Raw genomic sequence first — 13,525 nt, forward strand, 5'->3', positions numbered from 1 at the left:
ATTTTGCTAAGTAGGTCATATTCAGAGTCAGTCAATTTTAGGCAAGCTGCACAGACCCAATTTTCACAGTCATCACAGTTTAGTGCTGATGAACTCTCATCCAAATTTGCACTGCAGGTTACACACTTATCAACATTTTTCTTAGGGCTTTGCCTTGGACGTTTCTGTTTTGGCGGCATTACTTTTTCTATTCACACCAGGAGTGCGTTTCCATTCACTGTCACTTATTCTATTGTCTAATTTAGGGTCTTATATTTATGGTCAGAACTTGGGGGACCTGTGGGAAGCGCGGATACTCAAATCGCCTATCCCCAGCAGTTTAAGGATGGATATCCCGCCGGTACCAATACGGCTCTTCGTGTTTGTTATCGCTCTCTTCTGCACAGGTTTCCCCAAATGCAGAAGATAAACGATTCAGCAAACGTAATCTGTGGCTCTATAAAAAAAACAGATACTTCGCATAGACCGGCAACATGTGTAGGTAAATAATGAAGAACGGGAAGATACGAAATTCCCTGGAGAATTGAAAATAAAGATGTTTTGATTGGAAATGTTTGAGAATGTCTGTGTAAGGAAATAATTATTTATAGAGAAGCTAAAATGGCGCTTATTTGGTGTTAATTTTAAATGTTCATAAAGATATTGAAAGAAACAGAAGAAAGTAATTTAAGAATTACACAGGAATATAAAAGTCATAATAAAGTTCTCTAGTCTATTGGAATTGGTAGCCTATAAGAACATGGTTGAATAAAACATTTTGTGGTTAAACTGCAATTATTCAACTTGGGATTAGTGATACAAGTTCAAAATAATCAATTTAAGTGCTGTTAAAACGCTGCTTGGCAACAATTCAAGTGCTGCTTGGCAACAATTCAAGTTGTAGAAAATAGTAATACCTGAAGATTTTGATGGTTGAAAAAACAAAAATAACAAATTAATGTGAAGGTGAAAAAGTGTTTATTGAATTTTGGTAAATGCAAATCAGTGAAGGGACTGTATGGTTGATGTTCAGACCACCTTTTAGGCTCTTTTATCTCCTTGAGATCTTGTGCCATATGAAATATTGCTTACTTGTATGTATGTGTTGTATATAGTGCCCTTATTTGCTTGTATTTTTGCCTCTCTTTTTACTTTATTGAGGTCTGTTTAATCGTATTTGTGCATTCACTTTTTTTTTTTTTTTTTTTTTTTTTTTTTTTTTTTTTTTTTTTTTTTTTTTCTCTGCAAAGTAAGCTTGTCACGTGAAAGACGTAATGGTTCCTGGTAGTCCTGGGAAGGGTGGAGGTTGTGGGGGAGTTAGAGGTGGACCCACTGTACCAAATTTGTTGGCTAAAGGTCATGATATGACAAAAATTACTGACACTAATGACAAGGGTATGCTAGTCCCTCTATCAAAGACTTCTGCTGGATATCTAGGGCGTAGATTGGCTGTAGCTCTAGGAAATGATTATGGGAAAATACTCCCACGAATAGGTCCTAGAGGCTCTCTTGAAGTTGTTCCAAAAAATCTAGACATAGCTAATAAGATCTTAGGCATAAGGGATCTCACATTGAATAATATAGTGATCAAATTTGAAATGAAGCCAGCAAATATGCTATACTCAAGCAGAAAAGGAGTACTATACGTTCCCAGGGACTTAGCTACTCCTGAAGAACTCTGTAAGGAGATTCAGCAAGTAGAACAGGTTACAAAGGCAACTGTACTAAACCCTCATCCCACATCTAGAGATGGTAAACCATACACTAGCTACACTATACATGTTGACTTCTCTCAAGAAATGGATTTTCCTGCAATAATTCCTATATGGAGTGCCCTCACTGTGGTGAAACAGTTCATACCAAAACCGTTGAGATGTTTCAAGTGCCAGAAATTTGGCCATAACTCTCTAAACTGTTGGGGTAAAGATACTTGTGGTATTTGTGGAGATAATCACGCCATGACAGCTTGCCCTGAGTTAAACAAAAACAGAAATGAACAAAAAGTAAGATGTGCAAACTGTAATGGACAGTACACTGCCCTCAGTAAAGAGTGCCAGGATTACAAGTTTAGAGCTGCAATTCTGAAAACGTCAGTCACAAAAGGTATATCATTCAAAGATGCAGTTCAAGCTTTCACTGACACCAAAGGGAAGACTCTGCACACACCACCACCAGCTTTAAACTTTGAAAATTTTCCAGTCCTTGTTCACCCTTCAATCCCACCAGAAGCAAAAATACAGGAACCAATTAACAAGGAAGTTGTCTTACTGAGAGAAAAAATAGACCAACTAACCACAGTAGTGTCATCATTGTGCTCACTGATTGCTTCCAGTGTAAAGTTAAGCAAAAGCTCGAAGTCAGAGGTACAGAAGATCCTGTCTTCACTGAAGAAATCTGAATCCTTTGTTTCTGGAAATGAAACAGACTCAGAGGATGGTATGGATGAAGATAACTTTGTTCCAAAGAAAATTTTGTCCTCTCCAGAGAAAAAGACATTAAATAAGCGTGTTCATAAACAAAAAATCAAAGAATGACTACAAGGGTAATCCAACTAAACATTAGGGGAATGGGAAAATCAAAGGTAGTAGAATTGAAAAACCTTCTAGTGAGGAGTAAGCCAGATATTGTACTAATTCAGGAAACTTTATTGAATGAACAGAAAACTTCCCCAAATTTTAAAGGCTATAGCATGGCTAGATGGGATAGGAAGACAGGACCAGGGGGAGGACTTATGACTTTAGTTAAGGATAATATCCCGTTTAAAATAGTAGATGATTTTACCCCAGGAAAAAATGAAATTGGGATTATATCTGTCAAAGAGGATGGAACGGATAACTGGATATCCGTTATCAACTATTATAACAGGACTGCAACTGACTTTGATTTTAAGCAGTTCAAAGATGCTTTTCAGAAATGTAAAGAGAGGAAAATAATTGCTGGTGACTTCAACCTTCATAACCCAATGTGGGACTCAACATCTTCTCCAAATCATAATTCTAATTTACTGGCAGATTTTATTACTGATCCTCAAAATATGGTTTGTCTTATCACTCCAATAGATCTAGGTACTAGGCTAAACCCCTTAAATGGGAAGACTTCTACTATAGATTTAACAATTGCTTCTTTAGACCTTTCAGTTGACTTTGAGGTTGTTATACCGTCACCCTTTGACTCTGATCATTTCCCAGTAATGTCAGTGCTTAATTTTTCTGCTTATAGACTTCAGTTAATGAAGTCGGTGAGTTGGAAGTTCCGCAAGGAGTCCTGGCCTGAATGGCAGAGAGAGGTAGACTCGGATCTGACGGATGTTGAACTACCTACCTCTGTTGAGGAGCTTAATGAGAAGTTAACTCAAGTTATGGTGAATGCTAGTGAAAGGGTATTTGGGTATATAAAACTTAAAAGAAAATCTAGAAACTCCACACCAGGGTGGAATGCTGCATGCCAAAAAGCTTATAAGGAACGAAACACGGCTAGAAACAAGTTTAGAAGAAATCCTACAGTTACAAACAAAATTGAAATGAATGCAAAACAAGCCATCTTTAGGAAAATTGTTCCCCAAGAAATCAAGAATGGATGGAAGACTCTAATTGAGACAAAGTTTACGAAGACTACATCAATCAAAGAGTTGTGGAGGAACTGGAAAGTCTACACTGGACAAAGGTCTTCCCCAATATCTGGCATCATGATACACAACGGAACCACTGCCGCCACAACACCCGAGAAAATAAAACTTCTGAAAGAGTATCTAATTGCAAACATTCCTCCACAACTTTCTACTCAAAACCGACCCACTATGCAACCTACACAGGTCTTCCCTAAGAATGATATTGAACTTGTAGAACAGGATATTGATATGATTATTAAAAAATTAAAACCAGGGGCTATGGGCCCAGACAGGATTCACAATGAGATGCTGTCCAACATGTCCCCCCTGCTTAAGGCTTCTGTCTTAACTTTGTTTAATAGGTCCATCAAGGAAGGTTATGTCCCATCGCTTTGGAAAAAAGCTGCAATAATACCAATCCTGAAACCCCAAAAGGACCCTACATCCCCAAAATCATATCGCCCAATTGCCTTGACTTCATGCCTCTGCAAGCTAATGGAGAGACTGATAAAAAAGAAAGTTCTACCAGAAATTGAGAAAGTAGTTCAGCCAGAACAACTAGGCTTTCTGCCCCAACGCAGTACAATAGACTGTCTTGTGAGGCTTGAAAATCAAATAAAACAGGGATTCCGCCTAGGAAAAGAAACCCTAGCTGTTTTCCTTGATATGACTTCAGCATTTGACAGAGTGAATATCCCTACTCTAATGGCAAAACTAAAGAAGCTAAATATTAGCCCTCAAATCGTGGAATGGATTGGTAATTTCTTGACTGAGAGGAAAATAGAAATAACTTTAGAAAATCATTCGTCTGGCTTTTTTAGTGCTCCAAATAATGTGGGTCTCCCCCAAGGAGGGGTACTAAGTCCTTTATTGTTTTTAGTATATTGTCACGATATAAACTTAGATACGATACTGGGTTGTAAACTATACTTATATGCTGATGACATTGCAGTAGCTGCCTCCTCTCGAGATAGGGGATGCCTTAAGGCTTCAGTCCAAAAAGCCCTGTATTACTTAGAAAATTGGACAATGGAAAACTACATGTCATTTTCAACAGAGAAGTCAGTAAGTGTTCTTTTCTCAAGGAAAAATCGAACAAATGTTCAACCCCCCATTGTGTCTTTAGCAGGAGTGGACATCCAACATGCAGAGAAATTTTGCTATCTAGGAGTCTTACTGGATTCAAAGTTGCTATGGACTAACCACATCGACTATCTTGTTGGTAACCTGAGAAGTAGGGCAAACTTTCTCAATGCAATCTGCCTCTCTAAAAGAGGAGCCCCATATTCTTGTGTTTCAAAACTAATTGGAGCAACAATCACCAGCAAACTGGACTATGGTAGCATGTTCTATAGGGAAGCAACTAAGCACAACCTCCAGAAACTTGATTCAGCTTTTAATCAAGTTCTCCGACGAGCTCTAGGCTGCTTAAAAACCACCCCCACCCCAGCCCTCTACTGTGAGCTTGGCGTCACATCACTTCAGAGGAGAAGAAATAATCTTCAAGCCCGTTACTTTCTAAAAAAAATGGGATCAACAAATCATATTGTTTATAAAGAATGCATTGCTACATGGAATCAAGATCTCCAGTTTAGACCAAGGTTTTCCCCTACAGTCTATAAATATTCTTGTCTGATGAGTAATGCTGGCCTTCCAGGCCTAGTTCCAACCCCAAATATAGATGACCTTTCCTCACGCTTCAACGGAATAGGTAATGTAATTAATTTAGCTCTAGATAATAGAATTAATGATTCAGGAACAATAATTTTAAAATTAGAGTGGTATAGGCTGACTCTGCAATGGACTGACTTTACTCACATATATACTGACGGATCTAAGTCGGAAATGGGTGTAGGCTGCGCTTTTGTAGTCCCGTCAACTGGAACTTCTTGCGGATTTAAGCTACCTGACAAGCTTACTGTTTTTTCTGCAGAAATGATTGCTATTTATCAAGCACTTCTTTATATTAAGTCAAACGGTATAGTTGGTAGCTTTTTGATTTGTTCTGATTCTCTATCTGTATTAAATTACTTAGCTATGAAACGAAATGATGCCAAAGAAACTGCTGCACAAATTGAAAAAATAGTTGATGACCTTCTAATACATGGTTATGATCTACAACTTACATGGGTCCCAGCACATGCAGGTATTCCTGGGAACGAGTCAGCTGACAAAATGGCAAAATGGGCTTGCAGAAATGGTGAATTGTTGGATGTAAACTTGTCCCTGAGTGAATATATTCAGGGTTATGAGGCCAAATCCGCAATTGATGAGAAAGCTGATTTCACAAGAAAGTCCACTAATACAATCTTGGATCTATATGATTTTAAGCCTCCTCCATTGGACCTAATTCACAGTGAGAGGAAAATTGCCACAACAATATTTCGAATCAGATCTGGCCATGCTAAAGTGAATTCTGTTCTCTTTAAATGGAATTTGGTTGACTCCCCAAATTGCATTGTATGTAATGTATATGAAGATGTCCGCCATGTTATAATGTCGTGTAAAAAGTATTATATCCAGCGTGAAATATTAAAAAGAAAAGTTCTAAAGCTCTTTGGTGCCTTTACTTTCCGTGCGGTGGTGGGTCATTCATCCGCCCCTCCGTGGGCTCGTAGGGTGTCTGTTTCTGCACTGGGTTGTTTTATTAGAACTTCAAGTTTATTCGATGTGCTTTAACAGTCTTGGGTCATGTTGTATCAAGTCAAATGTTTATTAATGTATTCAATATATTGTATAAGTTTAATGTGTTTCCCACGAAATTTAATGTAAATTGTAATTTACGGCTGTAAATACTATAGAATTAATTAGGGTGGTCTGACGTAGGTGGCTATACTAGTGGAAAAAATGGTTTGCCACCAATAAAGAATCTGCAAATAACGATTCTAAGTGATTCGCTAATCTGAAAGTAGTCATCGTTTCTTAAAAATTCTCCATACACATTGTCTGGACAAGATTGATACGTACGTGACGGAGCTGATTCATGCTCCAAAAACGTTGGAATCAACAACAACAACAACATTGAAAATAAAATGAATTGCCCAAAAGTCTAAATATATCAATCACAGCACTGAGGTAGGTCCCTTAAATCAACAAGTAGGGTAACACAAGACAAGGGAAAATGCAAAAAACAGTTTTATCTCACAGTTTAATACATATATATCCAGGGTTCAAATCTATGCAGCCACATTTTCCAGTTAAATAAAAAGATTTCATATCTTGATGTGTAAAAATTCAAACCAACTTCATCATATTCTTTACCAATATCTTGAACTGCAATTATAAAGAGAGTAAAGTTCTAGACAAGCTAAGATGGTGGTCTCCAAACCAAACTAGAGACGCATCAATACCCCTAAATATGCAACTAGAAGCCACTTTGGACTGTGAAGAAGAAATGCAATGATTGAGTAGTTCTGGAGATATAATAGCTCCCTGTTTTAATTCCTTCCTTTACTCCCAAAAACTCTCAACTTAATTTATCACACAGTCTAACCCTTATTTTGAGTCTACTGTACATATCACCCAAAGATCTAGTAACTACATGATTTATTCCAATCTCTTTGAGTGCTAATATAATCTGAGAATGAATGCCTGCATGAAAGGCCTCTTGCAAATCATATTATTTGATAGCAAGGCATTTTTTACAGTAAAGAGCATTAAACAGGATGTTTGCTGCTGCCTAGCACAGCCTCAACCAAATTAGAATCCAAAATGATGGAATGGCACTTTTTACATGGCTTTGATGTCTAAAACAATTAGCTTTTTTAAATAGCTTGCAAAATAAAAAAGACAGTGATTGGTGTGTAAGAAGATAGATCATTTTGCTTACCCTTCTTCAGAAGAAGGGTAATTGCACCTAAGCATAGTATTTTGGAAGAAAAACCATGGATCAGACTAATCCAGTATGTGATGGCAAGATGCTGCACCAAAGAGGGTGAAAATACATTATGTGTTTAACCTACAAATTTGATCAACACCAACAGATGGTTATTTTTTTCAAACTTTTTTTTTTTAGCAATGTGTAATCATAGCACTAGATATAATAAGACGATAAGGCTCCTTGATATGAGTTAACCAGGCTTGCTACTAGTCTGTTCATTTTTAACTCTTATCAGGTGGCAAGAATTCATTATCAAAATAGACAACCCAGTCTGCCTTGTTTACATCACTAGCACTATGTCCTAGTCTTTCCATAGCCATAGATTTAAGCTTCCACATCAGATTTGGCTTTGTAGCTTGTTTGTGAACTATTATTTTGTGAAGATTTACAGCTCATTCACAAAAATAATTTTTGTTGGTTGCATTCATGCCGCACATGTAGCCAGAAATGAGAAGCTGCACTAGCTTTTACCAGCTTACTACCAGTTTTTACCAGCTGTTGGAGGCCTAACCCTTAACTTGTGGGCCTACATAGCAGGATGCAAAGACTTTCAGTTACTCTTAAGGAGTGGCAAATTTTAAGGGAATGAATATTAGTTTTAAATCAAACCTTGCTTTCAGTGAAATACAGTTCCATTTTAACAAATGGAAAGGTACTTTTGCGCAACAAAACGTCATTTTTGGCCCAGATAGTGCCAAAGAATGCAGATTCTAAGATAGAAAATCGGTTTATTATGGTCTTAAAGCCTTAAGTAAGGGTTTAAAGTTTCCCATCTCGAAAAAAAGAAGAAAATTGCATTTTAGCATGGGTATCATTACTGTTTTGTCTCCAGTAAATTTAGAAGAGCTGTATAGGAAACATTATTCAGAATTAGTAAATAATCAAAGAGGATCTACTGCAGGGGCTACCAAATCAAAGGACCAGAAAAAAAAACAATAGTAATAAAGAAAATAATGATTGGTGATAACATAGAGGTTGACAAAAGGAAGGGGTGAGATTAAAGTGTATAGCCCAAACCTAAGAGATTTAGCAAATTAGCAAAGGTTAAAGGAAGATTAACTCCAACACTATCCCAAAAAATTTGGAAAAATTATAGTAACTGGTTAGTTTTTTCATAAACAAAAATTAACTGATTAACTTTTTTCTGCAAAATCCCTTCCACCATAAGTTATGTTTAGAACATATATAATTATGCTAAAAAAAACCTAAAACATCATTTAGAGGCTTCTATTAGCTTTCTGAATATATTGACTTTTGACATTCCTGTACCAGATATGTTAAGTTCAGTTGTATTTTTTCTTTTGCAGAGTGCTAATCCTTTCTTTGAATACTTCTATTGAGCCAGTTACACTTCCATTAACTAATGATGGGGCTCAATTCTAAGTCAAATTTCAGAGAAAAGTGGGATGCATGAAACTTACTGAAAACTATGATTGTTCAGTATTGTCCAGTGTTGTGAAATTATATTTTTTGAGGTCCCATAGCCAGCTAATTGATGGCCGAGTTCAAAAATATCTGTGAGGAATACTACTATTACTGTGCTAGAGCTTTAGCCCTTTCCACTTCTCCTATTTTATTTCAATTTTTAGTTGGGACTTCATCCCAGTCCGTTGGAGGAAGTCCTACTCTTTTGGGCCATAACTGGATTGCCAAAACCATGATCTTTATCAACCAATCATTCACTATGACCAAGCCATTTTAACCTTCCCTTTATTGTAGCCTAGAAAGAAAGGCTACTTATTCACATAAGTGTAAGGGGGGTAAGGATTTCTTTTTCATTAAAAAAAAATACAAAAAAGTGCTTTAAGATCTAGGTAGAGGGGGTCAATGGCCCCCTTCCTTAATCAGCACTTCAGCTAGAAAGGGGAGTAAGACTAAACTTTTCATAAAGCCTGTTGTTTTACATATGATCCTTCAAACAAGTACCTAAAAATATCCTTAGATACTTGCTGTGGAATGCATCTAGCAAATCTTAATCTACTTCTTAAAGCATCTAAATTTCAGAAGTATGCTTAACCAGAACCACTACCGTGGCTTCTTCTATGCTAACCATAATCCTAAGTCTTACAGTCCTATTCCTTTGAAATTTTTCTAGCTACAAAAACACCCTATGCTTGGCTATCCTGCTCTTTACATCTTCACTGTTTTCACAATTCCGACTATTAGTGCTACTTAGATTAAGTTGAGCCATTCACTCTTTTTCATTAAAAAAAAATATACAAAAAAGTGCTTTAAAATTTAGGGAGAGGGGGTCAATGGCCCCCTTCCCTAATCAGCACTTCAGCTAGAAAGTGGAGTAAGACTAAACTTTTCATAAAGCCTGTTGTTTTGCATATGATCCTTCAAACAAGTACCTAAAAATATTCTTAGATACTTGCTGTGGAATACATCTAGCAAATCTTAATCTACTTCTTAAAGCATCTACATTTCAGAAGTATGCTTAACCAGAACCACTACCGTGGCTTCTTCTATGCTAACCATAATCCTAAGTCTTACAGTCCTATTCCTTTGAATTTTTTCTAGCTACAAAAACACCCTATGCTTGGCTATCCTGCTCTTTACATCTTCACTGTTTTCACAATCCCGACTATTAGTGCTACTTCGATTAAGTTGAGCCATTCACTCAGTCAATTTTCCTATTGCTACTATAACTCTAGTACTCTTTTTAGGGAAAACCAAACAGTAGATCATGCAACAGTAAAGTATATTTGTACATGCAACAATATTTATACCACGTTTATTGCAAAGCAACAGTGTTTACCCTACTTGGGCCATAATGCTCTCGAGCTTGAATTTGAAGAAAGTCATTTGTTTTAAAACAGCAAACTTCTATCTGTGTAGCCTCTCAGTTTCAGGGACCATACTCCAATAAGTTGGTGCATTTGTCCTGAAACATCAGTGCAGCTTATACAAAATGAATGGTCAGTATTAACTGTTTATACAGTAAGATTTATGATGATGGAGAATTGTATAGTTTTGGATCAGCTATTAGCATGAAGGCGGGAGTTATTCAGTGTTTTTGTGGGAATGATGGGGTCCTGGAGTATGAAGTAGGTACAGTTTTAGGGCAAACTTTCATGACATCTCCTTCAGATCAACATGAAGGGGAAAGTATGCCTTCAAGTTTCTGTTCATTTGAACGTATATATTGAAGACTGAAAGCTCTGCTCTCATTACAGGAATAACATTTTTTCAGTAGAAAAACGGTAGCATTGAAAAAAGAATCCAAGAATTGTATGCTTTACCATAAATTTGTAAAGGCCCAAATACATAATAATTGACCATTTTTTATCTTCAATTTTTAGATGTTAAGTATTAAAAATAATCCAGATTACAATATGAATTTCCTAAATCAAAACATACTAAGTAAATGTTAAAAAATAGTATTCGATTTTCCGTTCATTTTGGGGTTTTTCAGTTATTCACCTTTTTTTGCTCTCCCCTAAATGTTTCCCCTTAAACTCAGTTTCTAATTTCCCTCTCGATTTCTGTGTTAGTGCCTGTGTTGTATGCTTTAAACTGAATCAAAGTTGTTTTTCAATGTTCTAAAAGTAACTGTAGCATTGAAAAAAGAATCCAAGAATTGTATGCTTTACCATAAATTTGTAAAGGCCCAAATATTTAATAATTGGCCATTTTTTTATCTTCAATTTTTAGAAGTTAAGTATTAATCAAACTCTGAATTGTTGCTATATCGAATCATCCATGTCAGCTCATTTTTTCTTTTTTTATTGAATTGCTTAATGCCCCCCCCCCCACCTCTCCAATTTCAGATAACATTGCGTATTAACAAAGTCATGGTTTGGAAGTGGCACACGTTAATCTTTTCTATTTCTTACAGTAGTAAGCAAAAAACTGTCTTAATAATGAAAACATTTAAGAAGATTGGAAAGCAGTCAGAAGCTGCCAAAAAGCTTCCATCCAAAATTGCCAAGAAGCCACTCAGGAAACCTAACCAAACAATAAAGGAAAAAGAAGAAGATATTTTAAAACTACAAGAAGAACTTGAAAGAAAGTTGGCTGCAAAGTCATTTGAAGATTTTGTTAATGAGGACCTTGATACTGGAGATGAATCCAGTATAGGTAGTCTTATGAATGACTCTGATGAAGCTGAGTTCACTGGAGGTAAGCTCTCATTTCTTCACCTGACTTTTTTTAAGGTAAAAATAGAAAACACAGCTGCAAATCATTGCACGGTAAATGATATTTAAAATTAAATAAATTTCCTGGTACAAAATAATTTTTTTGTATTATTTTTCATTGTTTCAAATTAGATACGCCAATGTTTCGATTGGTCGTATTTAAAGCTATTAGATGTTGTATTTCTTTGTTTGTCCAAATTTGATCAGTTTTGTCCCTAAACTGTTTTGTGTTGAAAAAATATTATTAATTTTGAGCGAATTTCATTTTTCTTTACTTTTCTCTTTTTAATTAAAGAAAAAAAAAAAACAGGCCATGAGAGTCTACAATCCCACAAAAAAGTAAAAAGATCTTAAAAGTTGTTTGTTTTTTTTCTAAAAGATCTTAAAAGTTACTTTTAAGTTCTTTCAGCTTTTGTATTATTATACATAATACCCAGAAAAGCGTCTCTTAGTTTCTAAGAAAATTTGACCTGAATCATGTGTTGAACTCCATCTAGTGAAACAAGCAAAAAAGATACATAGCTTGTATTGTGGTTTTTTCTTATTATTATTTTCTGTTAATATAAGACAGTGGTAATAAGAGAATTTGTAGAAAATTGAAGAAAGACTGAATATTTTGATTATATGAACTGAAGGGTTCTAACACTTTTATGATCTAAGGGCACCCTCTGGAATTCCTGTAGGGATACAAATGTCACTTAAGTAAATGGTCTCACCAATACAATCAACATGAAAAAAAAAGTTTTTACGTCATTTAGCAAAATTAGTCCAGCAATCAACGCATTTTTCTACGTCATTGGTGCATTGCGAATACCAAGGCCGTATGCAGGGGAGGATGTTTCAGGGTTTGAACCCCCACATCCCCCGAAATTTGTGTCTGGCTTGTAAAAAAGTAACAAAAATGCGTAAGGAAGGTTAACAAAAGGAGTATTCTGACGCCTACCAGCTTAGAATCAACTAGCTACTAACGTTGCAAGATTTTTCTAAACTAAGTCTACTTAACGGAGACTGGAGTTTGTCTTAAAATAACTCTTGAAAACAAATCTTAAAAAAAAAATGGGAACTTTTCTATCCCTTACAGAGAAATTTCAACATTATACCGTTACAGTTGCATATTAGTTCCATCAATTATATGCAGTTTGTTCAGAGGTTTTTTTTTTTTTTTTTTTTTTTTTTTTTTTTTTTTTTTTTTTTTTTTTTTTTTTTTTTTTTTTAATTTTTAATGAAGTCGTCAGACACTATATAGTCAGTTGTGCTTGTAGTTTTTAATCATTATCTTGTCATCTTAAATCACGAAAGATCCAACTTCTAAGCTTCCCATTCTCTTTGGATGTTACTATAGAATCAATAAGATAACACCAATAGAAAAACAAAAGAAAATAGCAAGGGAAGAAATACTAATTGAATTTGCCAGTTATTTATTTATTATTTCTACGAATAAGCCTTATACATGAATATATCCTGAATCTGTAGTTAGTTTAACATATTGCTCCTTTGATGCTATTCTGTGACCTTGCCAATCGATATTAACGCTTGTGTTTGAAGCATATGTGATGCAGCAGTATTCTTCCTTCACTTTCACTAATGGTTTTGACTATTCTCAACTATGCCTGCTCTGAACAAATAAAGCAAGGGGTAGAAAGAATTATACCAATTACTCTATGTTCAACCATTCTAAATTTGACGGTAGGGAACCTTTAGTTGGTTACATTTCATTTAATCGGCTCTTTTTGTTCTTGATCTTATTTTTTTTTTCACTGGAGCAAAATAAATATTTAACAATCAAGTCCTAAGGCAGATTGCAGAATAATGAATACTCGAATTGTGAACGAAAAAAATGCCCCTTGAGCTTCTTTTAAAATACGCCATTAGTCTTTCACCCTTTTTATAAGTAAATTTGATTTTAATTCTTTTCTT

General features: G+C 35.5%; 1 protein-coding gene across 6 annotated transcripts in view; it reads left to right on the forward strand.

Moving 5' to 3' along the window:
• Positions 1 to 13,525, forward strand: part of LOC136041231 (nucleolar complex protein 2-like) — a 43,603-nt gene that overhangs the window by 15,054 nt on the left and 15,024 nt on the right. For 4 of the 6 annotated variants that reach the window (XM_065725865.1, XM_065725840.1, XM_065725850.1 and 1 more), the window contains exon 2: positions 11,308 to 11,591. In XM_065725865.1, coding sequence (XP_065581937.1) covers positions 11,333 to 11,591 — 259 coding nt within the window. In that variant the 5' untranslated portion in view covers positions 11,308 to 11,332. Of the gene's footprint in view, positions 1 to 450; positions 523 to 545; positions 569 to 6,606; positions 6,662 to 11,307; positions 11,592 to 13,525 lie in introns of those variants that run through there. The other 2 variants (XM_065725831.1, XM_065725823.1) reach the window with 2 other exon arrangements.

Source organism: Artemia franciscana, chromosome 2 (genome assembly GCF_032884065.1).
Source record: "Artemia franciscana chromosome 2, ASM3288406v1, whole genome shotgun sequence".
NCBI lineage: Eukaryota > Metazoa > Arthropoda > Branchiopoda > Anostraca > Artemiidae > Artemia > Artemia franciscana.